Raw genomic sequence first — 15986 nt, 5'->3', positions numbered from 1 at the left:
TCGTATAATACTTTATTTCGACTATCCTGTTAGTAATTAACTACACATGTACATCATCTCAAGAATACTCCCACGCCAACGACAAGGTGAGTTCAGTTACTCGACTTTTCGTGCGATGAAAATGCCCAGAATGAGCACGGTTTATATGCAGTTGCATAACAGAACAATGGACACAAGACGATGAGGCCAAAGAATGTGAGCAAAAATGAATCTTGGTGATTAGGCCAATTCCGTAAATCCAACATTCGCAGAATAATGCATGCACACGTAAACTGAAGAGCAACCCCATCACATCGACACTTGTTGAAGAATGAGGTGATACATATGTGCACTTATTATGTATGTATGTATTTATGTGCATGAGCTTTGGGCGAAGGCTATTCTCATCTCATGTATTCTACACAAAACTTTTATTTTTATCAATACTTGATTTATGACCAAACTCGCGATAAATAATGCATTAATTTACTGCTTGGAAAAATCTGCAAGTTGTTTCAGTCGTCTGAACTCATTCATTCAGGAAACACACCGACAATTCCTTCCTGCTTCCTTTCTTTGGCTGTTGGTCGTGTTGTCAAATCTGCGAATGCAATCGAATGGTCAGCGTTCGAGACAAGAGTTAGAAATGAGTGGCGTTCGTCAAGCACGGACGACAAGTTTCATAAAACTGAAAGTTGTATTGATTATGGTGTTGAGTTTTTTGTGCCAGTCTTGCTGCTCGGAAGTCCAGGTGTATCGATACGTGGACGACGCTGACAATTTGATCTCCAACGACGACTACTATGCCTCACTACCTCCCTCATCCATTTACTCGTCCTTCGAACCCACCAAGTTCCGCCCGTCCCACCCGCCACCCACTCAACCTAATACCCGCTACCCGGTGTATATTCGACCCACTCTCCTCCCTCCTCCGTCTCCTCCTCCCCCGCGAAGACCCGACCCGACCATACCCCCGCCCCCAGTGGAAATCACAACCTCCATACAAACAGTCGAACCACCGCAACATCCACCAACTCCCACGTCCGTTGGATCAGCCTCTCAAGAAGAAGATACTAGTTCGTCGCCGAGTGACCTGGAGGGTGGAAATTCGGTGCGAGTGGAGAGACCAGTTTCTGAGGTGTTTCTCACCAAGGGGAACACGGAAGAGACGATCCTCCCTCTCGGGTTGAGTGGAGAGGGATCCGCGATTCGGGACATTGTCATCTCTCAGGTCATGGTCCGTAACGAGAGCGAGTTTAACCATGTCGTCCTCCTCTGCAATGCCTCGTACCCCGTGGAGTGGAGTTATCAGGGAGTTGGTGTATGTATAAGACCGATGCACATGACTAGTGTAATAACAACTTTGCAGTAAATCATCAATGTTTTTTTACACCTTCGCAGGCCCCGACGCTGTACACCACACAAATCCGAACATTTGGTAATTTCTTTGACCCTCTGACCTATGGGCATTCCAGCATCGTAGTCCTTGTTCAAGGTAGGTTGGACGAGAGGCAAACGGGGACTTATATTTGTAAGGGGATTGATCCATCAACAGAAGAACTACGAACGGGCTTTCATCTTTACTTCAAAGGTGAAAAACGAGATGTATTTATAAAATATTTGCTCGACTATATACTTACGAAGCATAAATGGTTCAATATTACAGGAGAATTTGGATTCCCTTCGTTGCAAAATGTGGTGATTCAGCCTCCAGACAATGATTCAACGGTTATGCTCCCTTGTCCGACCACTCACCCTGCAGCCACCATCGGTCTCTACAAAGTAACGTCGTCTGTACGTATTTATGTGCATAATAATTAGGATTACATATTTTTAAATTTTGAGTATTTCTTGTAACGAATCATGCTTGTATTTTTTAGAAGGAGTCCAGAAATCTAAAACTTCGAGGCTCATTTGCTTACGATCCAAGAAATGGATTTTCTGTAAAACTTTCCGATATGTCCAACCCCTTCGGAACCTATATTTGCAAATTTAACGATATTGAAAGCAATTGGAAAATCCAGGTCGTTCCACCAAAATGTGAGTTTCAAAAATTAACTCTAATGAGTTTTGGATATCTACTACTAATCCTAATTTATGAGCTTTTGTCATCTTTTAACCAATCTACCTCTGTTTTGTAGATGAAGAAGTGCAAGTAATTCCTAACGGTACGGTTATACAAATGGACAATTTGGCAAACCACAGTTTCATGTGCAGAGCGAAAGAGCCAATCCAACTAATGCTTCCAAATACTGTCGATTTCGGACGTGTGGAATATTTTGAAAACTTTGAGCATGAATTCCCATTTCTGGCAAAGCTTACAATCACACCAAATATTCCACTGTTCTCGGTTGCCAACTATTTCAAAGTCAATTGTCAATCTCGGAAAACAAGGAGGGTTCTGCACACTTGGGAATACAGCAATTTTGGTGAGTTCATTATTCCATTTAGTAACCTAGTTTTATTCCATGCTAAACTAAACCGTTTTCGTGCAGGGTCCGAAGTGATCAGTGTGACCTACGACAAAGACCACAAACGTCTCCTTTGTTGCTCGAAATCTGGGCTGACACCTCGTCACGAAATGGCAAAGTGTGAAACTTTTACGGATTGCAACATCAAGAAGCATTGTTTCCAATCTGGTCGATGTGATTACGCATTTCCTCCTCCGTTTGTGGACGCCCCACGTGGCTGCACAGCGATCGAGTTCATGGACGACTTTCCCAGCCACGTAATGCGCTGCTCCGTGGGCCAGTTTTCTCAAACAATGTTCGTGACCTCAAATATCGCGAATGATAATTTGTGTAAGGCCAATAACAACACTTTTCAATTAGGTCACCCGAGTATTTCTGTCTCTCTTTTTCAATTCCATGTAATGCATTACTCATTAAAATTGGTAATTCCCTGTTATTTGCTTCACCCAGTAATTTATGACGGTGGAGTTCCCAGTACGGAAGAGATACTGAAAATTTCCCATGCAAAATCGCCCAAACATCACCGTGTCCACGTTCGTTGTGTCGCCAGCATATTCTACTTTTCTACAAATATCGTTTTCGCTTTCGAACATGCGGATGGAACACTAACATTTGCCGACGAAGGTGAATTATAGTATTTGTAGTGAAACATATTTAGAAAATATCGACTATTTTATCAAAAATATGTTCACATGTCTATAAATAAAAACACGTAGCGAAATGTTTACAGGTTTGATAGAGAACGTTCACAGCTACGGCCCGACCTTGGTCTCCGTTGTGCCCCCAGACACGAAGCGAGTAATTTGCTTCGCACCCCTCACAAGATCCTCGGAATGGAGAAATGCTACCTTGGACATTGAATTCGCTGGTGGTGAGTAATTAAAAACTCGTTTTAATCGAATCAACAGCACCGTCTTATTGTTTCACTATTGTTTATGACCGACATCACCTCCACCAGAAAAAGGTAGGTCAGCACTTCCTGCCACCACCAGCCAGACGAGTGGTGACGACAGGGAGCAAGTCAGGAGCCCTCTTCAACTTGGTGGAGAGGAAGGCGAAGCAGAGGATCCTCAAAGGATTGTGACCTCAGTGAAGGCGTCCACTTCAGTCACCACGTTTCTACGAAAAAGGCAAGGTCATCTCATTCGAGTGATGCAGGATGTTTGAGAGGACGACAATTATTCACTACTCTAAATCGATCGTAATGTTCTTATAAATACTTAACATATTGGAGTTGAGAGATGCTATCGCTTCCGTTGCCGTCAAACGTGGAAACTGTTTTTCCTTTGAATATATCACAGGGCTAATCGTGATATAATTGTAGAAAAATGCAAATTTCATAAGAATCCACTCATCCACATGATGAATCTACTAGCTTGTGTAGGAATGTCTCTTATTTGTGGCGTGATAATATACTATTGAATCCTCATGAACCATGACTGATATTTTTTTACTGTATTTATTGTGAAAAATAAAACTGCAAACACGCAAATAAATAGCATTTATATTTCCTAACCTTGACCTGCTGATGGGTATTTGATTATGTCAATTTCAGCACTTGTTTGTACTGTATAGAGAATAATAATACTGCTGATGAGCACGAAGAAGGGCGTGGGAAAAACGCACACGAAACTCCACCACTGCTCACTCTCGCTTTGTTGCAATATTTGACATGATGGACGCAATGTGCAGATTTTTTTGCATGCATATTTGCATATATAGTTCTACTTAAGTAGCAATTTAATTCGCAGCGTTCCCCAAAGAATACTGTGAGCAAACCGAAACACACGAATGGGATCAATGTAATAAAATCCCCCACAAGCTAAACGCATTGGTCGACAAGACTTCCTTATTTTGGACAAATACTTGGCATCCGATGCGTTTTTCAGTTGAAAATACTTCCATGAATTAATAGTCCCGTTAGAGATAACACTCAATTTGGACGAGAATGTTAGAATTGTAGACCACGCAAATCCGGAAAACAGTGAAAGAGCACAAAATACAACCGTGAAGTAGGCGGAATGGTCGTGGGCGTTTCGAATGATGGCAAAATTACTCAAGACGGTGACCAAAGTGAATACATTGTTAGCAGGCATTGCGACATCTCGATATATTTCGTTGAAAATGGTCACCAGATATGCAAATCCTTTATAGCAAAGAACCAAATCCCGTGGGCGTCGGAGGGAATTGTATGTCTGATAATTCTTCCGGTTTGGCCTAGAATTGTGTATCAAAATGCGGTCAAAATTTGGAATTCATGCGCTAAGAGTTTATGTGCATAATATGAAATACAGCGATGACTTGAGTGTACCTCATGTCAAAGAGAATTGCATGTGTCGCAGTGCTGAAAGTGATGAAAGTAACAGCATGAGCGACCACAACGCTATTTTCGCAACTGTAGATCCACATTTGTCCGAACAGAAGGGTCAGTTTGAGCAGAAAGTTATCTCCGACGACGAGGGATGTGAGGAAGTAAGGTCTCGGATTGAAGTACGCGTCCACGGTGACCACGCATGGGAACATGGCGCAAGAGAGTATCATCAGAGACACGAGTCTCTCTGTGGACTTTAGCTCCAGAGATTTCAACCCTCGTTGCAAGTACAGTTCTGAATTACTAATAAGCAGTTAGCAACCTTATGCGCACCACAGTTGGCTGATCATTCTAGAAATTCGATAATATATTCATATCTCACCTTTTAAATGAATAAAAAAGACCATAAAAGAGTTGAGCAGCTGGTTTATTTCATTGACCTGCAGCAACATGCGGAATCCTACGAAATTAACGAGTGAGAAGCAGAGAACTAGAATTCCGGTGAAATAAAAGTTACTGTTTTTTGAGTCATTGTTTAAAAAGTACATCAAACATCTCGAGCCAGCGAAGAAAGTGTAAAAGAGGAGCACGAGTCCGGCAGCCACAAATTTCCGCACTGATCTCTTCGTATGTGTCACTTTTTGCCTCTCACTGTTGTCCCATGTTCCAGGCAGGGCGCCCAAGAAGCTGCCAACTCTGATGGAAAATACAAACGACTTGTGCAGAACGTCGCTCAACATTTCTAAGGAGGGGAGCTTCACCACCTGCCCCTCTCAGATCTTGATGTGCTTTGGATATGTGGTAGTGTCCCATGAGTGTACTAAGACCCTGAAGTGGTTTGACTCCATGGCCACAGTTACGCCCGCCACACCCACTCAAAGGCGCCAAAAACACGAAAAAAGCCCTGTTTTCACATGTTCAAACCCTCGCCATAAATCCAATTTTGCTCGGATTTTGGTAAAATTTACATTTTTGTGATCCCAGATACTTGTGTAATAATATCCAATAGATATCTCAACTTTTTTGAAATTTTGAATTTTTTCGAATAATTCATCAGCCCGAAAATGCCCGAAAATTTCAAAAATTTCAAAAAAGTTGAGATTGCTACTGGATATGATCAAACAAGTATCTGGGATTACAAAAATGTAAATTTTATCAAAATCCGATCGAAATTGGATTTTTGGTGGATTTTAGAAGTTGGTAACTTTTGTGGTTTTCATCTCTTTGAGTGGGTGTGGCGGGCGCAAATGTGGCCATGGAGTCAAACCACTTCAGGGTTATAGTACACTCATAGGATCCTACCACATATGCAAAGCACATCAAGATCTGAGAGGGGCAGGTGGTGAAGCTCTCCTCCTAAGTAAAACCAAAAACTCAGGTAGGAAAATAGTGGCTTCGTTTCGTTTGGCACAACTCCACATCGTCCAGCTCACGAGGAGCGGTTTTGAGTGATTGATTGATGTCGACCAATTTTACGTATGTACAGCGAACGACTTTTTGATCAATTATTTACAGAAAAATAAATGCCAAACCAATTTTAAAATCAACTAGCAATTTGTTAGATCAGATTGTTCACTATTTGTATGAGAGACTGATGACGAGTAAGTATCGCTTACGATTACAGAAAAAGGTAGGTTTTCTGTATGTAGTGCATGATATACGAAGAAATATGCACTTGTCTACAACCCCACAATTCTGGGATATAATTTTACACAAAATAAATAACGAATTTTTTATAAGCTATGGATCTAGTTTGCAACCGGATCATACTTGCAATGCTCCCAATTTCGTTATCCACGTATGTAGACATCAAGTTACCAAAATAAATGTTGTTAATGATGCAGGCACACTTATCTTAAACGGTACCATTTTCACTGAATACTTTAAAATAGCTGCAAATAAGTTTTTGTTAAATACCTAAAACATTAGTCCACGCTAAAATCGTCGCTTTCAAATTGTAGGAAATTGATCAATGTTTAAAATCAAATTCGACATTTTACACATAATTAAAAATATTACAACTTTTTCATTCAGATTCGTTTGACGAGTGTACGTAACCAGTAAAAATGTCAAGTGCACATTTGTTCAACAAATGCATTGTTAAATCATTGTATTTGCAAAATGCTCACTAGTTATTGGTAAACAAACGTCATGTTATGATTGTCAAAAGAAAAAAAATAAGAACAGTATTTCAGCAACTCTTCGTCTCATACACGTATTTAGTTGAAATAAAAAAACGTGTAACGTTCATTTCATCACGCATCCCAATAAAATTGATTTTCATACTTTGCTCACTTCGTTTGACACGATTTATTTGTATCATTGATCAGGAACTATTGACGGCCTACAACTTTTGTGGTACAACCGGTACAACACGCAAGGGAAAAATAAACTTTTGAATTATCCAATAATAATGGCTTGCCAAATCGATAATAAACCTAGTTTTCTGCACAAATATATTTTTTCATCGGATTGTTAATCCTGGATAATGGTTATTAGCATTCGGTGTCTATTTAATTCTGTCGCAGGTGACACGTGTGACGTTGTGTATCGTTAGTTTTTTGTAGTGATCCGTGTATAGTTCCGTCAAAACGTTGTGACAGGTAGTTTTAGATAGTTTCCTGGAATAAGTTGACCCTTGGCATGAGTGACAAGAGAAGTATGACCTTAACTGATTGCCTAGTTTTGTTTGATGCCAGTTAAGAATACATATATACAAACACGAAAAGGGAGTTAAATGTCGCCAGAGTCGGAAGCACTGTTGTTGGACTGCGACACTGACGAAAGGAGTGGTTCACATCACCAGAGGAGGAGCAGGTCGCCTAATGGAACTTACCATCGACACCGGCACAAATTGCTGTTCGGAGCTCTCGTCCTCCTCTCCGTCATTACTTATCTGGTCTCCATCAACGTGTTTCAACTGCCACCATTCGGGGAAATTATGGTAGTTGTGCCACAGAATCCGTTTACCACGGAACAGAGTCAAGCCGTTGATCAAAGTACAATTGGTATGTATGAATAAAAATATACGTATATATATATATAAATCGATTACCGATGTCCTTTTGTCCATACCTACACCAGAATCACCCAGCAGTACTGAAACTTCTCCCCCTGACACGTCCATTGTCTCACCGGACGAAATTCCAGAATCGTCGCCCACAACGCCAGACAACTATGAATCGAGTACTAGTCAACCCGTTCAGCATAGCACGGAAGGAAATGCAATATCTACAACACTTGAAAAAACTGAGTCGAACCAAATTACGACGCCCACACAGATAACATCGCCAGCGCCAACCAACGCTCCTACACCCGAGGAATCCAAAGAGGTTGCGACAACCCCTGAGCCAAGTGACGATGAAACCGACATGGGCGAATTGGCTGAGACAGAGTCCACTGAGGAAGAGTCATATTCATCAGACTTTCTGACGAGAGGGAGCAACGTTACTCATCCAGCTTGTAAAATCCCCAAACTGGACCCCTTCCATTCGTCCATACGAAACATAAGTAGCGAAAAATATTCCCCAGCGAAATGTAGAAAGAAATTTAGTTTGATGTTCGAGATTCACATCGGGAACGAGTCGTCAACACTGACTCAACTAAAATCTTCTGAAAAGACGGGTTGGAAAGATTGTTGTTACAAATTAGTATTCAGGGATCCGAAAAAGTCGGACGACGATAGTGAAATGTAGGTCAAAAGTAATCACGACTCATTTTTTCTAATTTTATATATTTCTTGGGTTGCATTATAAATTGGTCAAATTTTATATTTGCTGTTTTTAGCTTTTCCAAGAAGTGTTACCCCATCAGAAAGAAGAGACTCGTAATTCCACCCACGCACGAGTTTATTACCATCTTCTGCAATTCGACAACAAATTCGAGCATTAGAGAGACCATGGTGGATGCATTTGCACTGGCCCCGTTAAAACCACTGGTCGAGGAGCGATTAGAAAAAGTATTGAATTTTTCCAACGTTCATAACACGTCGAAAGTTGTGGCGACAGAACAAATCAATTTAGTGGTGTTGGGTTTGGATGCAGTTTCTCATATGAATTTCCAAAGAATTATGCCCAAAGTGCATAAGTACTTGATTGAACAGTTGTCAGCTTATTGGCTGGACGGATATACTAAAATTGGAGGTAAATGCATATGGTGGACACTAACCTTTTAACTTAATTAAAAATAATTTGTTTCACTCACTCTCACATTAAAAATTTCAGATAATACGTATCCAAATTTGTTGGCAATGTTGACTGCGCAAACTGTGAACGAAACCGAAGCGTCATGCTCGAAGGAGAAATATTATGATGACTGCCCCTTCATTTGGAAACTGTTTGCAAAACAGGGTTACCGAACAGCTTACGGGGAGGTAAACAACCTGTACACCTGAATTTGTGCTCGACATGCTTTTTGTTATTTGCAACGAAATAATTGTACGCCAACATAAGATTGAAGGAACACTCATAAAGTCAAAATTAGTGTATAATTATTTCCCAAAAATAATCCGAAATTTCGTAATAAATTCGCGAATATTTTTCCGTTCAGATCCAAGATTAGGGCGTTTGTTGAAAAAAAGACCATATAGTGTGCAGTGTGCACGTGTACTTCGAATTGCAATTTTTCCTATAAGATAAGCGGTCATCTATATTATGAAATCGTACAGTGGAGCCAATTAAGAGATATTTATTTATGTGATGTGAATGATGTGATCTAATTTAAATGGTACATACGCATCGTACTAATTGAAACTATTGTCACATAGGATTCTACGTGGATGGGAATCTTTGCCTATCTCAAAAATGGTTTCAAACAAGCTCCGACGGACTACTACCTCCGACCAATTAGCAGAATGGCTGAAAAGCATATTAAGGCCGATAAGCGTGGAAACCCGCACATTTGCTACGGGCCGAGACTCTCGTTCGAGTTTCTGTTGAATCACATGAAATCTCTGGCTTCCACGATGGGCCAGAAGAAGAGGTATTTCCAACTCATCTGGGCCACCTCTCTAACTCACGACTACGTAAATCTTGGTCGGATGGGAGAAAAGCCCTTGCTCAATTTTATTCAGTGGATGGAGAAAGAAGGTCACTTGAACAACACGGCCTTCCTACTGACGAGTGACCACGGGATTCGTTGGGGTCCGATGAGGTCCACTGCTCAGGGCAAAGTGGAGGAAAACATGCCGCTCTTCTACATTCTCCTCCCAGAATGGTTCCGACGCAAATACGCGTCAGCGGTGACGAATCTGCTCGACAACAGGGCTCGACTGACGACGCCGTTCGATGTCCACGAGACTTTTCTGGATCTCTTGGACTTGAGCAGCATTGGGGATGATAATCTCAAGAAACGGACCAAGGAGTTGGCTGCTCTGGATGCGGCCAAGAAACTCAGCCGTGGAATTAGTCTGTTTCTCCCAATACCGGAGAGCAGGACATGCAAAGTAGCAGAAATTGCAGAACACTGGTGCGTTTGTCATAGCACCAAAGTTGTTCAAGTTTCGGATGGGGAGGTTCAGCAGGCAGCAAACTACGTTGTGTTTGCTCTCAACTCATTTGTGTCCAAATATCCAAAGTGTGCCTATCTTGCCCTCCACTCGGTGCAATATGCCTTGCTCGTAATCCCTGCAAGCGTTGCGAAAAAGTCGTCTCATCAAAAGACGTTTGAATTGTCGTTCAGGACGGCGCCAGGGAACGCGACTTTCGATGCCACCGTTGTTCGTAATAAGAAAAATCAGTGGAGCGTGTCCGGCGTAATCAGTCGGACCAACCTGTACGGCAATCAGAGTTTTTGCGTGGACAGCACGGACATGAAAAAGTATTGTTACTGCCTCACATAAAGGGCTTTCTCCCATATTTTGCGTGATTTCTGTGATATTATTAAAGACTCGGTTAAAGCCTGGGCAATTACATATTAAACTATTACTCATTCATATCACTAAATGTATGTACGTAAGTGAATGTAAGGTTGCTGCCAGGGCTTCTGCTTGAATTACTTCTAGAATTCATTATATGCATTGCATACGTATGAGCGACAATATACAATACTATTTAAAATAAAAGTTGACAAGTTATTTATTATCAAAAATTGTCATTACGATTCTGAAAACTATAAATTTATTTATAAACCCGTGCACTCCTGTGGAACGTCATGAACGCCATGGCTCATCGTACATATCTATGTACAATGTACATACCATGGGTAGATAGATAATTAGAAAGATGTGACACTGGATCTTTCATTAAACGAGAACAGAATCTCGAACACTAACTGGATCATGCAATTTGGATGCTTGACAGAGGCGGAAGAACGTAAAGAAGAATGCAATAATGAAGTAATTGTGCCTAATGACCACTGCACTGCCGGCCAACCAACCAAGAACAACCAGTTCCGCAGTAGTTATGTGTGCAACGAATGTGTGTGTACCTGTTTTCTAGCAGATACTACGACCCCAAATTCCAGAGGACCCACCTGAAACCATTCATTGCTTGCTCTCACCACAAGTGAAACTATATACTTGTCGGCCTCCCTTTCTTTTCTTGGTTATTGGGATGCAGAAAATTGAAATAATTGTTTTGATGGAAGATGAGGCAGTTGGGAGGAGGCTGATGGTTCAATCGAAGCACAGTTAGGAGTACGAGGTGAATGGAGGGTTGTAAAATAAAGGAGGTCGGAGCTGGATATGCGAGCCTTGTAATTTTCATGTAATTTATTCCTCGGAGGCGTGCCCTCGATACGTCTTCCAATCAACCCAGCCACCTACAAAGCCTTGGACAGCGCCGCTCTCTCGGACGCCTTTCGACCAGCATATGGTCCACCCGGCAATCCATCCCTGCTTCCGAATCAATCAATTCCTGCCAAAACATTTGACTCATTTCACGGGCAGATGTGTCCAATAAAACTAACACGATTTTCCTGGAAAATTGCGCCCCGTTTTTTACAAGGTAATAAATGAACGCTTGATTATTTATTTTCTTCAAATGAAACGTTTAGGAAATTATTGGTAAACTCGGTTTGATTGCTACTGATTGTCACGCAGTCAGTTTTTCGTGCAGGCAGGGCGTTCTCTTCGAAACTCGTTGTGCTGTTCACCCACAGATGAAGCCAATAAAATAAACAGAATGGTCGTGTTGGTTGTGCATCAACAATGACAATAAGCAGAGTGCCATAAAATGATGCGTCTAACCACCAACCCAAGTGCACCCCGCCTTTGTTGAGTAATTCATAAAACTTATTGGATGGAATTGACACGTTATTATTGGGCTCGCACAGTGATGAAGTGAAGTAGGAAAGCTGTCAAGGTCGTAAAATAGGACCACGGCAGTTAATAATATGCAACAGCCAGAGTAGCCGAGAGGCAATAAGTCAGTCCAGAAGGGCAGGCGTCACCGAGGTTTATCTGCCCAATAAACGAGTCCATCGTCGTCATAGTCGTCGATAGAGTGATAGTCTTCATATTATTATTCGATGGGTGAATAAGAATTGAAATGGATCGGATCCGAATCCTCCAACCTTCTCGAAGTGACAAATCAATTCTCACCAAAGTGTGAAGTTGTCTCGACAGACAGGCAACAGATAAACGCGTCCTTCTTCTATAAAGTGCACCCTGCTGACCACCCAAACCTCAGTAATGCCATAAAATTCGAAACAATATCAACTGCTTGGTATTTCACACATATTTCAGATCCTTAAAATTTTGGAATATCTGCATACCGGATACCGGATAGATAAATTTCAGCTTCCTACAAATACGAGTACTTATCTTAGAAAACCGTCATTAAGAATGGTCTATTTGATGACAACATTGGAATCAAGATTTGTTTCCAACTGTAGCATGTGCATGCATAAATGTTGAGTAGATAACCCCCAGTTTCTTAAAGGAGGACTCAATAAAACCCACTTAAAATTAAGAAATTGCATTCCACGACGACAAACATGTAGTTTTGTAAAAGAACTGCGGTCCATTTATGCTAATATACTTGCAGCCTATTGACTGGGCAGGTGCGCGGTGGGGCGAACTCCGTGGTGCGAAGGAGTGTTATGTGAAAACTTTGAAACTTAATCCATTTTCCAATTGCCTCGTGAACCCCAAATTGAAACCCATGTGGAAGAAGGAAGAGGATAAATAAATATGGTTCGTGAAATGGAAATGTTTAATCCAAAAGAATCGCTTTCTCGCTTAATAGGAGTGTCACGTACTCGAGTCCTTTGTGCCAATGTTTGTAAGCCTTATTTGTACTTCAAACTCAATATTTTGAGGATTACTCTGAGATGACATGACATTCATGACACAGAAGGAAGTTGTTGCCCATCCAGCCATCCCTCCAGGTTAATGGGAGATTAAACTCGGGGTTCGGTAAAAATTTGCCCTTGCTGCCAACGCGGCTGGAGCGTCGGAAAGGTATCCAGTTTCACAAACCTCTCTCCTCTGCTCCACATAATGGCCGTGATAAAAAGCCCCAACAGCCAATACCAGAAATGGTAAATACGAGTAAGTGGTAAATAAATAAAAGCATGGGCAAATGATAAATAAGCTGGATTTCGTTCACTTCCCATTCTGCCCTCGTATTTAATTAGGCCTGCTGCTGAGAACAAAAGGGATCTGCCTGTGTCCCTATTATGCATGTGCCCATTTATGCACTCTGAATTTGTGCCTCTAGTCCCCTGGTCCTCGACTTCATTCATTTTCATCCTTTTCATGGAATGCATTATGTCAAGAGTCCCTGCTTCCACTTGGAAGTGCACTTGGCAGACTGCGTGGCTTCCGCATACCTGGAAGACTAATTATAAAATATTCACAAAGAAATAGTCATAAACTTCTACGATGGGTATAATTTTATAGATTTTATCCAAATACTTTTTACCACACATTAACCGTCCAAAAGGGTCTACACAAAAGAAATGTCGCAAATTGGCCACCCAATGCAATCAGTTGCCTCCCTTTCGTGTTGGCATACATACATAGTTAGCTGGACTTCACCGCATTTGTACCACTGGACACTGGACACTGCTCATCCTCAGATGAATTTAATGCATACGATATTTACTAATAAAGAGATCTTTGCTATGCTGTGATAATGCTGCATCTCGTTCGTTGTAAGTTACAACTTGTAATAAAGGCTGAGGGCAAAGAACCTCCAACGACGTTGGCCAACTGCACCCCGCTGACAATATTTCGGCTCTCATTCAGTGTCCACGTCTTTGATTGTGTGTGCCGTTGTTGTTGTTGAAAGAGATGATGATACGAGATGAAAAGCCGGCAAGGAAGGTGCTCAAGGGTGCAACAGCTCCTTCGTCCATGATGCGCGTCTCCATGTGTCGATATGAGAAGGTAGGACTGAATTACCTTTGAGGGCTTCTGCTCCTGAACTCAAGGCTGCAAATCTTCTCGGCGAAATGACAGGGACTCAGCTAACTTTAACTGCTCAGTAAAATAAAAGAATTCCTCATTACACCGCATTGTGAACAAAAGGCGAGAGAGAGAGATGTCCAACAAACAGCCCAACAAAGGGCTCTGGACACTTTACCCATTTACACAAAACGTGCCGCTTCTGAAAGGAAGCGATGATGATGGCATGGATTCATTTCATTATAATTATTATTATTATTATCACAATAATTATTTATTATTGGGATGATTGGCCATTATCTTCTTCGCCACCACCACCGACGTCTGCACAACAATGCGCGAATGGAGTCATCAACACTCTTTTATTCTTCCTGCCCGGTAGGAATTCGTGCGGTAGGTAAACCAGGGCGTTTCTCGCGTCCTGTGTTACCCAAACTTGTGAAATTCCTTGTATATTTTCATACAAATAGTACAATAGAGTGCAGTGCACAATAGTGGCCACTACTGGACCGGCTGGGGGATCGGGGACGCAGTAGTAGGGACAGTGCGTGGAGCATGCATAACATTATTAACCAGTTTGGGATTTGGTAACATTTCGAAAATGAAAATTTCCAATATTTCGGACTTGTCCCTACGAATGATACATAAATGACTTCCTCGTTGGCTTGATTGTAGCGTCTAATAAATAAAATAATGCCGAATAAATCCCTCATCGAAGGTGGGTAACGTTTCTCAATAATCGCTTGCTGCAGTTTGCAGAGAAAGGGACGCATAAAGTTTCTCCAAGTTTTGGGTGGTACGGGATGAACAATTAAGAGAAATGGTCTGCCAACTCGTAATAAAGTGAGAAGCTGAAGCAAGGCGTGAAAATGTTAACACGGTTTCCACCTGTAAATTAGTGTATTAGTCGTCATATTATTATTACTGTTTGAGCAATGAAAACTTCTGAAAATAGCTCGGATGGCGCCGGAGGACCGTCTGGACAGTTTTCAAACTCTTTGGAAATGAATTGGCTTTTGTTGGGTATGTGGCTTCTCCTCGCCTTGAATTGATTTCACCAAAGGTGCGAGAGAGAATGGCTCTCGTTTCGTTTTATTGTTCAAATTCCCATCAAGCAACGCCAGACGTTATTGGAATTTTGGACGTGTGATGCTTTAGGAGCAATTGTGAGAAAGTGGTTTGTTGCCAACTAATAATAAACGTTAGAACTACTAATAATAATGGTCATAATGCCTGTTTTCTGTATTTATGCATGTCTCACGGGATTGTTGATTTTTATGTACATGTGTCACTCGTTCTCAGACCAAGTGACACTTTACACACCCAAAAGAGGTGGGTTGGATATGCACTTACTGCCAAACCCTGTCATAAATAATTTTAAATGCCTCGTTTGTATTTCGTACTTAAATTCCAAATTAGTTGCTGGTAATTGATTCTTATTTTACTCAACAAGGCGACAAAAATGTGGAACGTTGTCGCAAAATGTTCGAACCAAGCAGGAAAATAAGTTGCATGACCGTTTCCATATTTTAAATACGTTCCTTCCTAAAAAATGTACAAACTTCGAATCGACATCCAAACAACCAAAAGCACAGAAATTTCATATAAAACTCAATAATGGACTTTTGTGGCACATATGACTCCAGGAACAGAAACCTTAAAATCCATGCATAAAGTATGTACTAATATTTATGTGCGTCCCAAAAATGCACCAAGAAGGACATGAACTATATACATTTGCTTAATAGTGATACCTCCTGCATTTCTTTCTGTGACTACACAGTACCTGAACAAAGTGCGCTTAAAAAGTCGGCCATGTGGAGAGCCAACATTTGAAAAGCTTTTAACATGTTCACAATAATTTTGGCTTAAAAAG

The 15986-nt window shown here is 41.3% G+C and overlaps 3 protein-coding genes across 3 annotated transcripts; 2 read left to right on the top strand and 1 right to left on the bottom strand.

The window, feature by feature from the left end:
• The first annotated feature begins 72 nt into the window (after positions 1-72).
• On the top strand, positions 73-3965 carry LOC110841968. The gene is made up of 9 exons (XM_022087669.2): positions 73-1300; positions 1381-1570; positions 1646-1773; positions 1860-2019; positions 2121-2408; positions 2475-2780; positions 2901-3074; positions 3181-3321; positions 3409-3965. The coding sequence occupies exons 1-9, from the start codon at positions 434-436 to the stop codon at positions 3615-3617; spliced, it is 2463 nt and encodes an 820-aa protein (XP_021943361.2). The 5' UTR covers positions 73-433; the 3' UTR covers positions 3618-3965.
• A 107-nt stretch (positions 3966-4072) lies between these two features.
• Positions 4073-5049, bottom strand: LOC118433988. The gene is made up of 2 exons (XM_035846564.1): positions 4762-5049; positions 4073-4667 (listed from the first exon to the last, which is right to left on the bottom strand). Exons 1-2 carry the CDS (start codon positions 4989-4991, stop codon positions 4175-4177), a joined length of 723 nt encoding a protein of 240 aa, XP_035702457.1. The 5' UTR covers positions 4992-5049; the 3' UTR covers positions 4073-4174.
• A 1747-nt stretch (positions 5050-6796) lies between these two features.
• Positions 6797-10823, top strand: LOC110845157. Its single transcript, XM_022091526.2, has 5 exons — positions 6797-7769; positions 7846-8452; positions 8548-8903; positions 8985-9133; positions 9527-10823. Exons 1-5 carry the CDS (start codon positions 7499-7501, stop codon positions 10598-10600), a joined length of 2457 nt encoding a protein of 818 aa, XP_021947218.2. The 5' UTR covers positions 6797-7498; the 3' UTR covers positions 10601-10823.
• Positions 10824-15986: the final 5163 nt, after the last annotated feature.

Source organism: Folsomia candida, unplaced genomic scaffold, assembly GCF_002217175.1.
Source record: "Folsomia candida strain VU population unplaced genomic scaffold, ASM221717v1 Fcan01_Sc001, whole genome shotgun sequence".
NCBI lineage: Eukaryota > Metazoa > Arthropoda > Collembola > Entomobryomorpha > Isotomidae > Folsomia > Folsomia candida.
Note: the sequence above shows the minus strand (reverse complement) of the source record. Positions and strands in the feature narration are given on the sequence as shown.